The sequence below is a fragment of the Marmota monax genome, unplaced genomic scaffold (genome assembly GCF_021218885.2).
Source record: "Marmota monax isolate L192 unplaced genomic scaffold, Marmota_monax_Labrador192_F-V1.1 WCK01_AAM20220418_F8-fsc00096, whole genome shotgun sequence".
NCBI lineage: Eukaryota > Metazoa > Chordata > Mammalia > Rodentia > Sciuridae > Marmota > Marmota monax.
Genome location: NW_026695236.1, coordinates 3,194,733 through 3,215,697, shown reverse-complemented (window position 1 = coordinate 3,215,697; position 20,965 = coordinate 3,194,733). Strand labels below are relative to the sequence as shown.

The following is a 20,965-nucleotide window of genomic DNA, read 5'->3' as shown; positions in this document are numbered from 1 at the left end:
CATAATTTCGTTTATGCCACCAAACATTTAACAATGTATGCATTTTAAAATTGTAAACATACATCTAGTAGGCTTCTCTATAGCATTTATTTGTTAATGTTAAACATGCAGTGTCTTTGATTAAAACATCTGTATTTGATTTTTCAAACATAAGGATTGAAAATGTTGATTCATGTGTTTTTTTATAAGGACACTTCAATTTAATGAAATTTAACAGGTATTATATATATCAGCGCTGTGCTGGGCACATGGGGATAGGAAAGAAATACAAGACAGATTGTAAATGAGTTGGAAAATTTGACAGATGAATGCAAAAGAAATAAAATAGTAGTATTAAACTTAAAAAGAAAGGAATTATAAACACTTTTTGAAATTGCTTCCCTAAGCTTTCCCATGCAGCAAATGGCATCAATCATTCATTCAGCTTCTTAGGCTGGAAACTTAGGCATTTTTAATTATTTTCTTCTCTTTATACTCTTAGTTTAAGCCATGAAGAAATTTTATTTTACTTCTAAAATACAATCTGAATTTTACCATGTCTAACCGTCTCCATTGTTCTAATCACAGTTTAAGCCTTAACATCTCATCTTAGCTATCTTAATAGGCCAACTAGTTTACACCTTGCCACTCTTCATGTAGTCTTTCTTCTATGTACAGTTAGAGTTATTAGAGATACAAATTAGAGCATGTTGATCCTCAACTTAAAACAGAAAAACTTTACTTTTCTACTGCAATCCTTTTAAAATTCATTTGCCTTAGTGTGCTTCACAAGACTCTTGATGAATGCCTCACCTCTCTCTTTTCGTCTACATCTAATCTTTCTTCTCATTCATCATTTTGTCTTTCTTTCTTTAATCATTTAAAACCTGTACTTGCCTTTTTTTTTTTTTAATTTGGAAAGCTATTTCCCCAGATTTTTCTTGGGTACTATCTTCATGTTTGATCCAGTGTCACCTACTATTGTAGTTAAAGAATTTTCCCTTCACCTCTCTTCTTTAATTCATGATCGTTACCTTTTTCCAGAACATTACTGCTAAGCTTGTGAGCATGAAAATGGTCAATATTAAGAACCATTGGATAACCATCATTTCTTTGAATGCTGCTGGTAACACTCAGTTGCATTTGTTTTACTCATTTGAGGCAGTTTCTGTGATGGTATTCACAACTTTTTTTCTTTTAAAATTTAGATGCATTAGGATAGAAATCCATCATATGTGTTAATAGTTATTTAAAATAGGACTATATAAGAGAAATTATAAAAAGAGATTTATTACAGGACTTATTGTAAGGGGCTTTATTGAAAGGATTAAGATAAGTTAATATTTAAAATAAATTATGAAGTTACATTTTGTCTTTCCAAAGTCAAAATTTAGATTTCCTTTGTCTTGTTAAATTCTGTTCAGATATATCTCAAATAACCAATTACTATATAAGGTGACAACTATTTGTTTCATTTATTATTTCCAAATATGAAGTTTTGAGTATGGGGTAAAACTATTTTCATTGGTTCATGTAACATTTCTTCTTATTTTCCTTTATTGGACAATTTAATACTGTGTTTTAAAGTTGTATCTCTACGTTATTTTGTTCGCTTTGAACTTTACACCTGTTTTCAAGACCTATGGGTGTTTTATATACTTCAATGCATTGCCTCTGAAGACTGCATAGTGTGCCAAAATATCTTTCCCTTATATATATGCTTTCTAACAGTTTTGAGATATAATTCATAGACTAGAAAATTTACCATTTAAATGCTTACATTCCATTGTTTTTTGGCATTTTTCACAGGATTTTGTGATCTTCATCACAATCTAATTTTGGTATATTTGCTCCATTGCATTTTACTTGATTTTCTGAGTGATAGATTGCTTCTAATTCCTCAGTATAACAAAATCTCTTTTTATCTGTTTTGTGAGTTTCTCTGAGTGTGCATGAATAAAGGCTAAGAAGAAAGATGTTTTAGGTGGTATATTTTCTGTAGAAAGATATAATGTCTTGGAATGTGAGGAAACATTTTAGTAGGTCATTCTGTTGTTACTTTGGGAGAGGTGTTGTCTTCTGCTTCTTTGATCTGTGCTTCTGAATAATTTGATTATTCAACATAGGAATATTGTGGCTGAAGATTCAACTTTGAAATTAGTTTATACTCTGTTATAAATTGCTTGACAGACTATTATAGGGTCACTCATACCAAGAATAAATGGGTATATTTGGGGGGGGGGACATGTATTATTAAGACTTTATATGCTTTTGTTTTCTATTTGTCACAAGAAGATAACATTAAAATACATTAAAAAATTGAAAAAGATGAATGTTAAGGAAAATTGTTAAAATTAAGAAAACATAAATAAAAAATGTGAAGAGGCAGAATTTTATAAAGGGATATAAATAAGAGGGAAAAGCAAAGCAGTATAATAGCAAGAAAGGAAAAATTCAAAATGAATTTTAAAAGCTTATTAAGCACTTAGCATGCTATATTTGAATGTTTGTCCTTTCTAAAACTCATGTTGAACTTTAAATACTACTATAATGGTATGAAGAGGTGGAAGAGGTTTAGGTCTTGAGGGTCCACCTTCAGGAGTGAACTAACGAATGGGTTATTTATCATGGGAATGGGTTTACTTCTTCTTGTTCTCTCTCTCTTTGCTCTTCTGCTATGTGATGCCTTCTGCCATGTATAATGCAGCAAGAATGTCTTTGCTCAATGACAGTAACTTGATATTGGACTTCCCAGTTGCCAGAACTGTGAGTCAATAAATTTTTGTTCATTATAAATTACCTGTGTGGGGTATTCTGTTATAAAAGCACAAAATGGACTCAGGGGATGTGGTACCTCATTAATCCTGGGTAAGAATGGGAATCCTGTTTTCTAAGTAGTCTCTACTGATACGCTCAGGGTTGAAGGGAAGCGGAGGTCTTTTTATATATTGGTAAGCGGCACAAGGAAATGTTGGTAATGAATGTGTTAATTATCTTGAGTGTGATGATCTGTTTATAGTTGTATACATGGGTAAAAACTTATCAGATGTACTCCTAAATGTGTGGTGTTTATTGTGTCAGTTTTACCTCAAAAAAACGTTAAAAGTCATTTTTATAGGGCTGGGTTTGTGGTTCAGTGGTAGAGCACTTGCCTAGCACATGTGAGGCACTGGGTTAAAAATGCTGCATAAAACTAAATGGACAAAATAAAGGCTTTGTGTTCATCTACAACTAAAAAATAAACAAATCATTTTTATAGCATCAAAAACTCCTCAAACATCCTAAAGTTTTCTATGCTCTATCAGTAAGTTAAAATACAATCAGATTTTGCTAATTCAATTTTGAAATAAATTTTAAATGCCAATTCTTTTCTATGTCCACTGCTACTATACTTCATGTCAAATGGATTTAAAATTCTCTTTGTTAATGAGATAGAGAAGCAAACCATTTATGAACAGATTTTATTGACTGATAAGTTATTTTTTTTCCTTACTAGAGTGAAATATAGAGTTACTTCCTTTGAGTCCTTCTTTCTATACTGGTTGACTTTTTATTTATTCATTTTTTACAGTTCACTCTAGATTTTGTGTGGAAAATGACCACCCTAGCTTTCCATTTCATATAGTAGGTATGTGGCCTTGTAGAAAGACCATCTAACTCCAGATTTCTAGCTGAGTGAATCTGGTCTTAATATTTCTGGAGAAATCATTTATGACTTGGGTGGCAGAAATCCACTGTAGAAGTCTTGCTGACTGTGGCAGGATAAAATTTCCTCATGCAGAAGAGAGTCCTTTGTGGTATTGTTCTAGATGGTATACCATAACGGTTCAGGTAGTTTCTAGCTCAGATTACAAAAACACAGTAGAATGAAGTAGTTAAGAACATGGGCTGTGGAGTCCGATCAATTTAAATTTGGATCCTTCCATAGCATTTATGAACTTTGTGACTATAGTCACAAACCTAAGTTTTCTCTTCTGTCATATATATATATATATATATATATATATATAATTTATTCTGTACTGTGATAATGAATCATTTCACTAAGAAAGAAAAGATGAAAAATTTAAAGAAATGTTTTAATACAAAACTGTATTTTTGTCTGCTTTTAAAGTAATATGTATATAATATAAAATTAATAATTAAATATAAATAAAAATGACATACATTTTAAAATTACAGATATTGTACCAAAGGGGAAATAATATTTGGGTCATTAGCGTTGCTACCATTGTATTCATAACATGTGATTGGCTTTCCAAAATGGCTTCTTGGAAGCTGATATGAAAGTAAGTTCTAGGATTTGAACCTGCCTTAGATACCTGTTACTTGAACATAGGTGTTCATTCACATTTATACTTCTTCATTCTTTTACTAAATCTAGACTAAATAAGCCATTGTTAATAAACTTAAACATATTGTTCCCTAAATGTGGGCTTAGAAAAAAATGTGTAGACCAACACTGAGAAGTAAGACTCTTTAGCAAGGAAGGCTGAAGAAATGCTTAGTTTATTTAGCTCTCTCTAATTAATCCATGTACTATTTGTTTTCTTGGTATTTTTTTTGACTCATAGATTTAAAGAGAAAAATTTTAAGTTTTTAAATATTTACCGTATGTTTTTCTGTATTTTTGTTTTCTTCTTTAAATTCTTAAGAGTTTTGAATTTTGTTTGTAATTTCCTGCAGTAATAACATGAATGCTTGGTATGCATCAAATAATGTCTGCATGGTAGTACAGCTCATGTTTGTTTATTACTTTGTAACATGTTTTTCCTATACATTTCCCATGTCAAAACCATCCTGTTAAATAGGCATGACTGGCAAACAGGTTATTTTCCCCTTATTGGAGTGAATAACAGAATGACTTCCTATGGGTTCTTCCTTATTATCACATGTATAAATGAAGAAAACTGACATTGGGACATACATGACTTCTCTGAAAACATACTGATAATATATAAGGTAGTATTGGAAACTCAGGCTTTGACGCTGGGTGTAGTCTTTTTTCTAGGCCACTATATTCTATTTAAATACTGAATAATAACCTTTTAGAACTTAAGACTTTTTAATTGGATGATATCAAGAAACAAACTTCAAATATGGCAACAGTTGCTGCATAGAATTTTATTATTTCATTTATGGTCTTTTAATTAAGGTTGAGTCTGAGGATCTGAATTGTAAAAAATTAGCACCACTCTGACAGCTTCAGGCAATAGCAGTATACCTCCATGTTAAATCATTTCATGTCAGTCAGATCTAGAAGTTAAGCATTACTTATACTTCTAGGAATTAAATTATTTAAGAGAATTGTATGTTTAAAACCAAAGTAAAAATAGCTTATTTAACTTATACTCATTTAACAAGCTATTTAAGTCCTAAAAATAGCTTTTATATTTGCTATATTTTGTAACTCTTGTTACTGTATTTCAAAGGGGTTTTATGAGATCTGTTCTTTCTTCTTTGATATCCATAGCTATGATTTAATATAACTTTTTAAAAACAGAAGCAAATAATGATTTTTGTGTGTGTAATAGTTATTATGCTTATTGCTAGGATGAGACATACTTAATTGCTTAAATGTAAGGTAAAATATCTTTATAACTTGTATGTAAAATTATTTCAGTACTAAAGTTACCATTCAGAAAAATTTAGAGGCAAGTAGTAAAAATATTTACTTAAGTGCTTAAGAACTTTAATTTTTAAACAATGTATTATATTTTAAAAATTTTGGAGGAAAGTGTCTAGGGCTGATTCCTAGCCTGATTTAATTTTTCATCATTTGTTGAATGATGTGACTGACTTACTGAATGGTGTGTGATAATAGGTCTTTTATTCCCCTCCACTCCCAGTACTATCTTGTATCAAGTGGTACCTCTTAGCAGACTTTTTCATGAAGATAACATGAGTTTAAACTAACAATTAATTATACCACTTATCAGGAATGGTTTACTGTCTGAGGAGTTGTTTGGATGGAATCTATAATGTGTAGATTTTGGAATTTTTTTACATTTGGGCACCAGTTATACTGTAATTGGCTTGATAAAGTGAGCTGTACAATGAAGAAATTTAAGAGGTATAAATGGTTTTAATGTGTAGAAGAATAATAGCTCATTTAGAATAGTTTTGTAAGGTGTACCTTTTACATCTACAATAGTGATTAACAAAGTAGAAGATGAAAAGTCCTGGCCCAGTTTATAAATGCCATTTGATGAAATTCACTTTGTAATTTCCATTTTGCTTAAAAGTTGTAGGAGGCAGACAGAAATTACCTTGCTTGAAACTTGATTATGTATTTGTGTGCAACTATGTATTTCAAAAAAAAGTGGAAAAAAAAAGTGAAAAGGAAAGAAAGACATGTTTATACAAAAATGTACTATCACAACAAGGGCCTGAATCTTTCAGATCTGGTATGTATTATTTTACTTCTGTAATTCTTTTTGATATTAGATGATTAATGGAAATAATAGTTTAATAAAGACTTTTAAAGATTTAACCTTTTTTTATTAAAAGCAAAAGTCCTTGTGACAGGATAGGTTTATTATATTAGCTAATATTAAATCGACTTTCTATACCTGAAAGTGTAGCAGTAACCTGTTACAGGTCAAATAAGAAACACATAAATGGTTGGAAGGTAAATTCTTATGGAATCTGGAGACCTAAATTCTGTTATCAGTTTATATACCAGTTAGGGTTCATTTAATTCAACTCCTTAGCCCTGTTTTCTAGCCTGGGAACTTATATATTTTTGGTATAACTTTAATAGTTGATTTGTTCTAATGGAAAATCTTAACTTGTATGATGGTCTTGGTCAAACCATTTATTTATTTTTTCTTTTTTGCTATGGAGGATTAAACCCAGGGGTGCTTAACCACCGAACCATATCCTCAGCCTTCTTTTTTAAAAAAAAAAATATTAAGAATTTGAGAATGGGTCTTGCTAAATTGCTTAGAGTCTTGCTAAGTTACTGAGGCTGGCCTTGAACTTGCAATCCTTCTGCCTCAGCCTCCTGAGCCATTGGGATTACATGCATGTACCACTATGCCTGGCTCAAACTATTTACGTTTAAGTGTCCTTTTTCTTGGCTATGAGAAAGGTATAATACTAGTACCTACTTCATAGAGTAAGAATTTGGAAATTAATATAAGATTTACTATCACATAGGAGGATCTCAATCATTGTTTGCTTTTATTGTTTTGTCCTTGTGACTATGATTATGATCATGTCTGTATAGTCTTCACAGCATGGAAAAAAATTATCTGTTTTCAGGAAAGATGTATCTTGAGAAAACTTGCATACTATGAAGACATAAAGCTTCCTTAGTTTAGAAATAAATCTTGGTACACTAATCTGGTTTGATAGCATCTGGATTGAAAATTCAACTAAATTTAGGTATCTTAAAAGTATCTATTTTAACTTTCCAACTCTTTAGTCTTTCTGCCCCCATAGGTACATAAAGTATTGGTTAGATAAAGAACAGCTGGTATTCTGTTTTTGTATGATTTTAGTATTTTTAAGTTAAAAATGGTTATATGGTTATTGCTGGTATTGTACAGCAAATTATATTTAGTTGTCTTTGCTCCAGGGAGTTAAAAACATTGTATAGATGTAACTAAACACTTTAACATTTAGATATCATTTTAATTATTTTCTGAGGAGAAACATTCAGGATTGAGGAGTTAACAGTTTTTTTCATGTCTATAGGATTTGGAAATTGGTAATAAAATATTTTTAATGCCTTGGCAAATTCTTTTTCTTAGGCAATGGATAATATAAGAAATCTTAAAATTTGCTCAGAAATTATCATGAGCATGTGATTGAGGTTTTTTCTGCTATGTGCAATAAAACAAACATGAAAAACGTGAACTACCATTTGGTATCAAAGAATGATAGAATGATGAAATACATGGATTATATGTGCAATTAGGTAAGACTTCATGTAAAATATAGGTTGTAATACAGGCATGTCATCTTTCAACAAGTTCTATATTAAAAAGAAAAAATTCAAGAATATTCAAGATGGTGGACTAGTCACAGTATTTTACTATTCTTTCCCACCCTCACCTTCAAATTCTAAAGAAATTATAGTAAACATGTTGAAAAAGGAATAAGTCTATAAAAATGTTGGAAAAGACTAGGTATTTTAATGAAGATCTAGAAGTTGGAATCTAATAAGTAAAAATCCAGGAAAGGATAAGACATAGTTTAGTAGTCACAGTTAAATTCTATAGGAGAGATTGGAACATTCTTCTCAATAGAACTCTGAAGAGAGATCTGAATCTAGGAGCTCAATAAAGAGCAGGAGTCATTAATTAATGGGATTTAGCTGGAAGTGTGGAGTCATTCCCCCTAGGAATTGAAAGGGAGGAGTTATCTGATGCAGGGTAAGGAAATTTATTGAAGAGTTTTAAGCATTTGGTAGGTCTGCCATCTCTGGCTTGCTTATCTGCTTTCTGCTCATTCAATTAAAGTGAAGTCTGCCAGTCAGTATTCCTAGTTCATGTTTATAACTCATAGTTGTCCAATTATTCCAGAGAAAGCTAACAGCACCACAATTGCAGTGGACATTTCTGTTCTGTTTGTGTGTGTGTGTGTGTGTGTGTGTGTGTGTGTGTGTGAATAGCATAAAATAGAAGGCTAATGCTGAATAAACATTTGGTCTTGGAGAAAACAGAAAATTCAAGAATAGGAGCAAACCTGAAAATAAAAAAGATTCCTCAGATAAAATTGAAAAGATATAGTAATTATAAAACAGTAATAGGATGCTTTGGAAAAGAGGCACTTACAGAAATAAAAGTTGTTCTTAGAGAGCAAAAAAAGAGATTGATTAAAAAGCCAGGAAGACAAAAGAAAGATAAAGCAGAGGTTATTGTCCAGAAATTGGAACAAAAGCCACAGATGCAAAACACTGAAATGTAAATTAACAGATGTGATAATCTACTCTGAATTAGTTCTTAAGAGAAAATAAGGAAGGGAATATTAAATAGATAATAGAAAACAATTTTCTTGATCTGGAAAAAGATATTAGTTTTCACATGGAAAGAACCCATTAAGTGTTGAGCAAGATGACTGAAAAAAGATTCATGTTCAGGTAGAGTTTTAGAACTACAAGGATACAGAAAAGTTTCTAGAAGCTTTCAGAGAAGGCAGGTGACCCACAACATAGATAATAAAATTGGCATGGGCAGTCCTGAAAACCAGAATATAATGGGGAAATGTCTTTATAGTTTTTTGAACCCAGAATTCTATATATAACCCAACCAAATCCAAATTAAGGCAAGGTTGAAAAATAACATTTTCAGAGATATGATGAATAAAAGTTTACCTCTCATCTAGTCTCTCACTTGGAATAAAAATCACTTGAGAATTCACTCCAGCAAAAGGTAAAGGAATCAAAAAAGGGAAAAATAATGGACTCTAGAAACCATGGAAATAACCTAAGAATTCAATGAAACGAAATTTCAAAATACCAGCTGTCGAGCAGATCTTGAAAGGAATTTGTCCAAGTTTAAATAGGAATTTAGAGGCTCCTAGAAGAATGTCTGTGTTATTTGAAAATATGTGATTAAAGAATTGGAAAATTTAGTGAAGTTATAAAAACAAGTTTCTTTTAACAACAAGAGCAGAACAACTAGTAACTTCATGAAAAACAAAGCTTTGTATTTAGTAACAATTTAAATATGAAACAACATGGCATGATTTTCAACAAATGGTTGAGAATTTATCTTGACATTTGGAAGATATTCTGTAGAGGAGTACCATTTTAAGTTCTTATTTTTACATTTGGTATACAATTACATGAATTCTGTTACAGTTTTTGATTCTAAACTTTATATATTTAGCACTGTAAATTTTAAACATTTAATTTTTGCATTGATCAATAAACAAAATTCAGCATACTTAATTATAGAGAACAATCTATAAATACAAAACATGACAATATAAAAACAACTATATCTGATAAAAACTGAGACATAGAAGAGGAGAAGAGATGAAAGAAAGTTTAGGTAAAATAATTTCCTTTTACATACAAGGGAGTCAATAAATGACCAAAGTTGACAAAGAAATTGGAGATGAAATATGTTCAAGTTATTAAAGCAACAAAAACAACATAAGAGAATGAAAAATGATATAAATAACAAAAATTAGAAGGATCGGGGGCCAGGGTAGGTTGTAGATAGCATGATTTGATAAATCAAGAAATAAATATATAAACTTATTATGGAGATTTATGATGATAATATAGTTGAATAACTAAAAATAATTCTAATCAAAGTTTGGGGTTGCTAGTTGAATAAGGGGCTATAAATATTTAATTTGATTTTATTTCTGTCTCTTTTATTATTATGTTTCTTGTCCAGGTTGCAGTGTGTATAGAATAGCCAAAACTATTCTATCACAAATATTCACTAATTTTTACTTGAACATCTTTCTCAGTTTACCATTGTCATTTCAGTGTCTTTATTAGTCTCTAGATGATGTTTCATGTTGCAGACATTTGAAAGTTCAGTGCAGATTCATTATAGTCATTGCCGAGTGAAATTGCAGATCTTGTAAAAGATACAGCATTTTCACAGATCCCTTTAAAATTCATATTTATGGACAAATTCATCATCAACAAATGCAGCATTTGCAGGTAACAGCTTGAATAAACTTCACAAATGTAGTTTTGTTTGTTATTTTCAAGTTAAAATCCCAGTTAAACCCTTTGCTTACTATTTACTGTGAAATATTAGGTCTTGTTCTAATTTGACCAAAATTCAATTTGTGTATGTTTTTTCAGTTTTAATTATTTTAGAAAATGCAGACCTTCTATATTCTTTTGTAAGTTTTGGTTTAAGTTAAGGCAAAATGTACTTAGACTATGGCTTGGGAACCTATGGAAACAAAGTAAGGACTATCATTCTGCCGGTCAGTATATTAGACTTAGTCCACACTACTGAGATTGCTTTTGAATAGATTCTTCTACATGTCAATGAGTTACAGTTTATACTTACTAAGCAAGTGAAGCCCTTTTTCTTTGGTAGTAATTTGGAGCATCTTTAACTCATTGAATTGTGTATGTTGAAAGAATGAGCTATAGTATTACTTTAAGCTGCTTTTGTAAACATGATAAGTCTATTGTAAAGAAGATAGGCAAAAAACCACAATATTGGAACTGAAGGACATAGCTGTACAGGGCTTGAAAGTAATTGTACATAATCAGCCAAGGAGGCAGTATTTGTAATGGCTTATTATTATTATTTTTATTATTATCATTATTATTTTTATTTTTATAAGCTTTGGCAAACAAGCTATTCCTGCAAATACCTAGGGAATCACAAGTCTAAAATAGACTACTGATCATATTTCCAAATTTTCATGAATAGTTACCATTATTTGTCATTGTTAAACCCAAATGAAAGCAGTATATGAGAAAAATTTTGGAGAAAGTTTGAATATTGAACTATATGACATAAGTAATTAATTTGTTAAATCAGGGACTGCTAAAGCATTTAATGATATAATTTATAGTATAGGTTTAAACATATATTAAATAATTTGTTTAATTTTATATAAAAATAAATATAGCCAGACCTTAAGAAAAATCCCTATGTCGTCCATTTTTTGTTAAAAACTTTTGTCAAATGATTGAGGCCTTTAACATACATTTTTAGTACCATCTTATTAACTAAATCTAAATTATAAATTATTTAATTTATAAGTATTTATTTCTACAATAGAAATGAATTTAGTGGCTTTACTCTTTAAAGATTTCTATCTTCATATTTTAAGTAAAACATTTTTTTTTTTTTAAGTACAGTGAAATGATTTTATTTTGGTTGGGAGCTTTGGTTTATTCCTGCTTTACCTCACTCCAGTCCCTTTTTAAGTAAGTACATTTGTAGTCACCTTTTCTTCTTATAGATATATTTTTTTTCTCTTTCCACATTTGTTATTGGTGCATTATAGTTGTACATAATGATGGGATTTGTCATTACATAGTCATACATACACACAATAAAACCATATAATTTGATAATATTTCTACAACTGAACACTATTTACTACTTTTGAGGTATATAAATTGTGTAATTTAATTCATATTGATTTTTCTATTATTTTTTGGATGTAGCTGGTATTAAATAACAAAATTTAGAAATATTTACTCTTAACTATGATTCAGCTTTTTTGAAACATTTCTTTATAATAGAAGTTTATTTATCTTCACGATTTCCTTTGTAATGAAAATTAAATTTTATATACATAGTATTTTGAGTTTGTAACAAATAGAAAAGGATATAGCCATCATATTTAAAAATGTATTATTGGATTAATAATAGTTTGATCTCAATCCAAGAAGAGCCCAGGGAAATTTATAGCATAGTCCTAGAAATTACTAAACATTAAAATGATTTATGCAGAGTTTGGTTTATTAAATACATATCAATAAAATCAAATAAAAGTATCAATCTATTTTTAAGAATATAGATTAAAATAATTTTGGTTTCTTTAGTAAATTTAAGGATTAACAAATATATTAATAAAATCACTTTTCAGTTATATTAGTTTCTTAAAGAAAACTAAGATCAATTTTCATAGTTTTCACTTCCCTCCAAAAAATGATATGTACATACATGAAAATAGCTATTTACCTATATGGTATAAGTACATCTATTGTCATAATTTGATATATAACATTTCACATTTTCTAGACTCAAGATGGCCTAAATTCATCTAGATAATTGTTGGCTTTTATAGACACAATTTTATTGTGCTTAAAATAAGAAAACAGAGATATTAAAAGGCTGTGTTTTCTAACATATGGCTTCAATTTGCATTTTAATCAGAATATGGAAGTTATTATTCTGACATCTGAAACTGAGGTAGCAATAAAAAATTATCACTAACAGGACAGCAGACACAATTTATTTTGTGTTTATTACTGGGTGGCCCTCTTAAAACTTTCCTGAACCTAATTGATTCCAGATAGTAGAATATTACAATTAAGTTATGGCATTTATTTTGGATGAAATTAATTTGAACTGTCTTAATAGGATTGGTGTTAATTAATGGTTAATATTTATTAAAATTTTGGCATATATGTACAAACCATATATACATATATAGTCAACTTATGTCCGTATATGCATGTAGTATCAAATGAAAAGACTCTTGAAAACACTAAGTTGTTTAATAATTGTAGTTAAATTTATCTGCATTGAGGAAAGATGGTAGAAAAAGGATTTCATATTTTAGTCTACATATACTTTTATATAGTGGGATTATGTTACTTCTCTAACAAAATAATTTGTAGCATGAGATGAAATTTCTTTAATTTTTCAAATTTTATTTGACCTAAGATAATCACAATAACTTAAAATACATCAATACATTGTTAAAAACAAATTAACTTGCATGAATGAATAATGCTGAAATAATGTGTCCCATGATCTAGAACACTATTTATTGTCTTGAATTCAATTTCCAAGATAGTTTTAATTCTTTTATCCAGCAAATTTGGACTCTTCACATGTTCCATACTTGTGCTAAGCTTTGGGGAAATAATGTCAGGTTGAGAAAATCAAGGTTCAATGAAGAGTAGGTACCAGTAAATGCATACATTATAAAATATATGGTAAACGTAATTTTAGTAAGGTGGAGAAAGAAGAGAACAACTGCCAGGATATGTAGGGAAAACTTCTGAGGAGGCTGCATTTGAAGCATGAGGAAAATTTTCCAGGTAGGTAAACAGGGAAAAGGGAATTCTTAGCAAAGAGAGCATTTTGTGCACAGAATGGAGTCCTGAGTTTGTCTGGCATAGTTTCATTCTTTCTCTGGCCATTTATTCATTTTCTTATTTAACCAACATTTGCTGTGCACCTATATACTACCAACCAGGGTGTGTCTATATCATAGCAAACCTGATGGGCATGCTCCTATCTTAACATTTAGTCTAGTGTAGAAGAATAAATAATTAAAGTTATAATAGATGTTATAAAAGGAAAAGAATAAGTTGTTATAAGTGTATTTAACAATGCTAAATATAGGAGAAACTTCTAGACTATTGAGTGTTTTGAAATGGTATGAAAGGAAGGGATTTGGTCCAATTTTGAAAGGCATTGCATTTTAAGCAGTTGTTTAAATAATAACTTTGTTAAAAATTAGCTATAGATGTTCTACGTTACAACCAAACATTTTAAGAAAAGCATTCTGAAAGTATTCTTCAGGGTGGATTATAATAGGCGTAGTTGATAACATGGTCATTTAAGAGGTTTTTATATTGTATAGTCAAGAAGCAGTTTTAATTGCTTAGAATTGATATAGATAGGAAAGAGACTAGAGTGTGTCAATCTACATATGACTTTTTAAGTAAGTTTTTCAATTCACCTTGATACAACTTTTATGAGTACTTTACTAGATAGTTTCTGCCTAAATTATACATAATAAAGCAAATTAATCATTTTATTCTACTTCCTTCTACTCAAAACTGATGACTAATGTCATCTAATTTATTTCACAAAAACAAGCAAATTATTGACCTTTAGGTTTTGCTAATGTTTCACCAAATCTTGATTTATTTATAAAAACCTTGAGCCATTTCTCATAATAAAAAATCTCTAGTTTTTTAAAGTTTGTGTGTTTATTTAGTTTTATAATCTACCCAGCTACTACTTGGCCCTCTACAGATCTATTTTAGAACCCTCTCTTAGGCAATAATTCCTCTCTTAGGTAATAAAGCTCAAGCCCAGGAATTGGCAAGCTTTTTCAGCTTAGATACAGAAAATAAAAAATTTATTTTTTGGCTGTGTGGGTCATATGATCTGTATAGCAACTGCTCAACTCTGCTAGTGTAGGTGAAAACAGCCATAAACAATATGTAAATAAATGAGTATGACTGCATTCCAGGAAAACTTTCTGGATTCCAAAACTTGGATTTTATATACTTAAAAAAATTTCTATTAGTTGTTGATGGACCTTTATTTTATTCACTTATTTATATGTGGTGCTGAGACTCAAACCCACTATCTCACACATCCTAGGCAAGTGCTCCACCACTGAGCCACAACCACAACCTGCCCCCAGATTTTACATACGTTTTACATGCTCAAAAATAGTATTATTTTGACTTTTAAATACCACTTGTGTTATTATCTAGGGCTGCCATAACACATGGCCACAAACAGTGTATTAAAATAAACATTTATTCTTTCATAGAGTTTGGAGGCTAGAAGCCTGAAAGCAAGGTGTCAGGACCATGCTCTCTCTCAAGGCTCTTGGGAAGGGTCCCTTGTCTCTTTCAGCTTCTGGTAGCTCGACAAGATTTTGGTATTTCTTGACCTGTTGCTGCATTATCTAATTTCTGCTTCTCTCATTGTATAGCCTTCTTTGTAAGCCTGTGTGACTTTGTGTGAATATTCTCTCTAATTTCTCTTTTACTTGATTACATGGACCCTATTTCCAAATAATATCAGTAAAGATCCTCTTTCCAATTAAGGTCACATTCACATGTGCTAAGATAATACTTATCTTTCATGGGGAAAATTTCTAATCTAATCTTCAACTGTTTAAAAAAAATTAAAAAAGATTATTCTTAGTTTGAGGGTACAAAACAGGTGATGGGGCAGATTTGGCCATGGACTATATTAGCTGATGCTCTAGCCAAAGTTGACTATTTGTTTTTTTAATAAATATTTTATCCTTATAGGGAAGCAAGGTGAGAATTAAAATTTATTGAATCCTTATTATCTTCCAAACATTTTGATGAGTGCTTTGATATTTTTCATCTTGTTTTCATCTTCAAACAACCTTATAATTATGGCAGATATTGTTAGCAGCAGCTTATGAAACAAATAGAATATTACTAAATTTAGTCATTCAAGCTCATATCACATTGCTATCAAATAATAACTGTAGGATTTGAATCTGTATCTGAAGCTGGACAGTAATGTCAGTTTTCTACTCTGTCTTTTTGCTACTCTATCACTATAGTTTCTATGTATGTAGTGAAATGTTCTTCTTTGGTCCGTTATTTTACCTTTTTTACTAGGATGACTTCAATCCACAGTGTTTTAAATATCTGTTATAGTTTCTTTGACTTTGTAAATAGAAACTAATTTAGATACCTTAAAAGTCAGAATTAAGGAAAGGAACATTTAGCTGGCTGACAGAATTGGGAGACGTGCTAAACTGTCAAGCCTTAAGAAAAGACAGGAAACAAGGGCAGCTATGAAGAACTCAGCCTTAGGACCTTTCTTATGACACTGACATTAAAGTGACTCAGTTCCAACATCCCTTTCCTCCCATTGGTCTTTAACCTCAAATTTCAATCCTTTGAAGGGAGAGTCTGATTGTCCTAATTTGGGTATAATCTTACCCTGCATCATAGCAGGTGGGACACAGCAAAAGAAGGGGGCATGTGACCTCTGTTGAATTCTTCATGAATAAAAGAGTAACTCAGATTACCTCAATGACATTTTATGTAATACACATGCATGAAATTTCTTCTTGGTACAGAGGATCACAAGAAGTAATCTCCATTTAATATATGATCTGCTATTTCCTGGTCATGTACCTATAACAGTGTCAAATGTACATTTAGAAATCTTTCTTTTTGAGTAGATGGTATTCTTTTCTGTTTTCCTATGACACTTGGTTCCTTATTCTGTAGTAGCAATTTCCTTCCTTTACTCCTCCTTCCCTTCTTTTCTGCCTGCTTTCCTTTCTCCTTTGTTCCCCCTTTCTTTCTTCCTCTTCCACTTCCCTTTTATCATTCTGATAAGCTTTTACAGAACTGAGACTTTAGTCATACTTACCTTCTAATGATTGAAACAGCCTACTTAGGTAGAATACTAATTTTGCTTATTTTATGTCAATACTTCTTTCACTTTGCAAATATTTATTGAATGCTTGCTATATGCCCAACATTATTCTAGATGTTGTGGCCAAGGCACAAATAAAACAGTTAATGTCTCTGTCTTTGGGGAGCTTACATTCTAGAAGAAAAGCAGGACAATAATCAGATAAGTAGATAAATTAAAAATATAAATATTGTAAGTGGTATGAGCAAGGTAGATATAAGCAAATAATGGGCCCAGCCTGACTAGTAGGGAGATGAAGCTGTTTTGGTTTGGAAAGGTCTCTCCAAAAGAGATGACATCTTGTGGTCCTGAATGATAGAGCTAGATCTTCTGCAAGAGTGCTCAGGGAAAGTGACTAGTAAGTAACTAGTACCTGAGATGGGGACAAGTTTGGTTCATTTGATTTATAGCCAAAGAATCTCTATGAAATAAATTTGGAAATGTAGGCAACAAACAGACATTATGTTTAGGACATTGTTGGCCATGGTAAGAGTTTAGACTTTCAGTGTAATAGAAAAACATTGGAAACTTAAAAAATCAAAAACGTTGTGTGATTTGTATTAAAACAGTTACTCCAAGTAATTTGGAAAGGAGTACTTGTAAGGAGGATGAGTAGCAGTTTTGGAAGCAGGGGACCAGTTGTTCTAAAGCTATTGCAGCCAATTATTAAGAGCTTCAGAATATTTATAAATAAATGACTTAAAGTTTACTTAATTAAGCTGTACAGATAGTTTATTTAAATAAAAACAAATTTTGATTAAGTTCTAAAATTGACACTAATTTGTTTTACTCTTTTTAACAAAGCAATTTTATAGTCAGTACCTGTAATATATTCCTTTTTTTTTTTCTGGCCATTTTCACCCATCCTTTCTCTAATTTTCAACAATGTTATCAAAATAATTATTGTATTGATACCTATAGTACAGCATGCTCCAGTATACTTTTACTCATAGTAGTGAAAATATTATAATTATCTTCTTAAAAAAACTTTTTAGTTGTATATGGACACAATACCTTTATTTTTTTTTTTTAATTTGTTTATGTGGTGCTGGGACTCGAACCCAGTGCCTCACACATGCCAGGCAAGTGCTCTACCACTGTATCACAACCTATGCCCTTTATATCTTTTTTACAAACATAATTTGTCCTGAAGTACATTCCAGTGTACTTCATTGATTGGAAACAAAAGGGTGCATGACAATTAGCATGATGTTAACTACCCATAATTTTGGGAACACTCATGGGGATGTTAGGCCAATCTTCTTAGGGGTCATGAAGCAAAAAAGTTGAGAACCCCTTTTCTAGATGAAGAGTAGCCATTTTGTTTGCTTTTTTAACCATTTTATTTTTTTTTTTCCGTCTAACTTTTTAAAATTAGAATATTTATCTGAAAGTGATTTTAAAGAATTTTAATTCATTATCAATCTTTATTGATCATTTAAAAAAATAATTTCTGTCTTTATTGTTTCTTAAAACTTAATTTTTGTAACTATCTTTTTAGAAGTCTGGACTATTATGTCTAGGTATAATTAATGAGTCCTCATCCTGTTCCCCCTCCCCCCCTTTTACTAGGGATTGAACCCAGGGGCACTTTACACTAGCTATATCTCCATACCTCCAGCCCTTTTTGTTTTTTATTTTGAGACAGGTCTTGATAAGTTGCTTAGGGCTTCACTGAATTGCTGAGACTGGCCTCAAACTTGTGATCCTCATTCCTCAGCCTGCCAAGTTGCTGGGATTACAGGTGTGTGCCACTGCACTTGGCAGTATATGCCTCTTTTTATATGTAAAGTATTGTTAAAATATTTAAATCTTTTTTCATTTTTATTAAATATAATTTTTAAGTTATTGATATTCATCTTTTCATTTTAAAATGGTAGTTTAAAAATGACCATAAATGAAACAATTTCATTATTTAATTTTCCAGTGAATTTAATATAAAATTTAATATATTTTGCTTTTTTAAAAATTTAGATTTTGCTAAAATGCGTAGATATAGAAGTGTTAAGGATTTTGTTTTTTGGTTTTGGTTTTTTCACATAACACTATATATATTTTGGTGTTAAAATTGCTAACAAAATAAAGTGTCCATGAAGTATAGCCTGTGCATATTTGGAAGTGTTAGAAGGAAACATTGCATTGACAGTAGGCTGGTTTTAATTACCAAGCAGGTGTATGCACTGTATGTGTTTATAAAATTTATGTTTGGATTCTGAATTCTTGTTAAAGTAATTTATGATGGAAATAAATTTAAGAGCAGAGGCCAACTAGTACAGGAAATGGTGAAAAATTGTAGAATTAGGAAGAATGATTAAGAATTGGAATATATTACATCCTTTTCAAGAATACACATAGAAATGTAGATTAAAAAGACTTTTCTAATATATTTATTAACAACCCCAGCCTGGTAGAAAACAACATTGCTTGAACAGTTTTGAATGCTTTCCAATTTCTGTTTACTTTGTTAAAACTGTAACAACGTAATCTGGTTCTTTTTGACTTAAAACAAAGATTTCAATATTGAGGCATTGTTTATAGGTTGTTAAACATTTTAGTTTGGTGTCTGAGGATAATATTTGGCATTGTGTTCAATTAGTGTAAAATAGCTAGTTGAAGTGTCAGATTTGTAAATGTACTTCAATTAATACAAAATACTAAGGACTCCATTCATTCCAAGCTACTTGCTCCATGGGTGCCAGTCACACAGTCTCCATAAGCTAGCCTTTCTATGGACTAATCGAGATTCATGACCTCTAGGTTTTGTGGCACTGACATTTTCATGTCTGGAACTTAACCTTTTCTTTTCATGAGCTTCCCTGTTTTTAGCCTTAGTTCTTTTTCCCATTGCTCATATGATATCCTAATGTAGTTATAAAACTGGGTATAATTTAGTAGAGTATACTGGTGCCGCAGTCTGGCTGGGCACAATCAGGAGCCACTTGTCAAAAGAAACTAACTTTATTTTTAGAACCACACACGACAAACAAAATAGTCTCTCAGGAAAAACCCTCAGAGCCTCAACTGCCACCACCGGCTTTCCCCAAGCCTCTCTCTCCCACACAAGCTTCTCTCTTCCTCCCACAATCCTCCTGCTCTTGAGGCCGATTGGCTGGGTCACGTGGGCGGAGCCAAAAAAGTCCCCCAATGAGCAGCTCCGTGGTCTGAAAGGGCAGGGAAACAGTCCAATGAGCATCACCGCAGAGGAGCCAATCAGCTAGATGTTGCTGGGGCCGAGGAGCCAATCAGCTAGATGTTGCTGGGGCCGCTGTGAGCCAATCATCAGCCAGCAGCTGGAAGTTTGCTGGCAGCTGGAAGTTTGCTGGGGCCCCTTTGGCTGTGGCTCTCAACATCTCCCCCTCTCTGTTTAAACAACAAGCATGTGGCTTAGGGACCGTGCCTGTTAGGCAGTCCAATTCAACATATGGTCCTTACCCGTCATCGGATGAACTGACCTCTAGGCGTCAGCCTCCTGTCTTAGGTTGGTACCACTGCAATTGGATCATACCCGTCACTGACTACCGGTCCAGCATACAGCCATACTTGTGGATAGGCCTTTGCACCTGTGGGGGGGGTGAGGTTCTTTGCCTCACCTCTGTTGGCCCCCAAATTTTAGACCATCACTAGTAGAAGGGAGGAGGATGCAAAATGCCATGACATTAAGCCAATTGAGGGCTCCTTTGAAAAATTGTACCACCGGTGACATCATCAGCAAAAATACCCCAACACTACCACAAGTCACTGTACCAACAGATAGTTCACAATGCATACAGGTGAGCTCACAGTGTGTCCAGGCAAGTTCTGCAAGCAGTTCAGTGATGGCTATTGTAGAAGCTGTAGATTGGTTTTATCTTTGACTTCACCAGCACTGGGATGAAGATAGGAATTCTGGCAATAATGGCTAAAGAAAAAATTATGTAACATTACAGAAGGCACTAAAAGAAAACAATTTTCTTAACAATTTACATTGTCTTCACCGGCACTGGGATGAAGATAGGAATTCTGGCAATAATGGCTAAAGAAAAAATTATGTAACACTACAGAAGGCACTAAAAGAAAACAATTTTCTTAACAATTTACATTATCTTTAAGAGAATTATTAAATATAATGAAAAGGAAAGGTAAAAGTAAACAAACAGATCTGTTAACCT

The 20,965-nt window shown here is 31.6% G+C and overlaps 1 protein-coding gene across 10 annotated transcripts in view; it reads left to right on the top strand.

Moving 5' to 3' along the window:
• Tmem135 (transmembrane protein 135) overlaps positions 1-20,965 on the top strand; it is a 271,986-nt gene that overhangs the window by 65,996 nt on the left and 185,025 nt on the right. The window contains exon 3 of one of the 10 annotated variants that reach the window (XM_046439335.2): positions 2,687-2,745. The exons of the other annotated variants lie outside the window; for them this stretch is intronic. Coding sequence (XP_046295291.1) covers positions 2,687-2,745 — 59 coding nt within the window. The remainder of the gene's footprint in view (positions 1-2,686; positions 2,746-20,965) is intronic. 10 annotated transcript variants of the gene reach the window in all.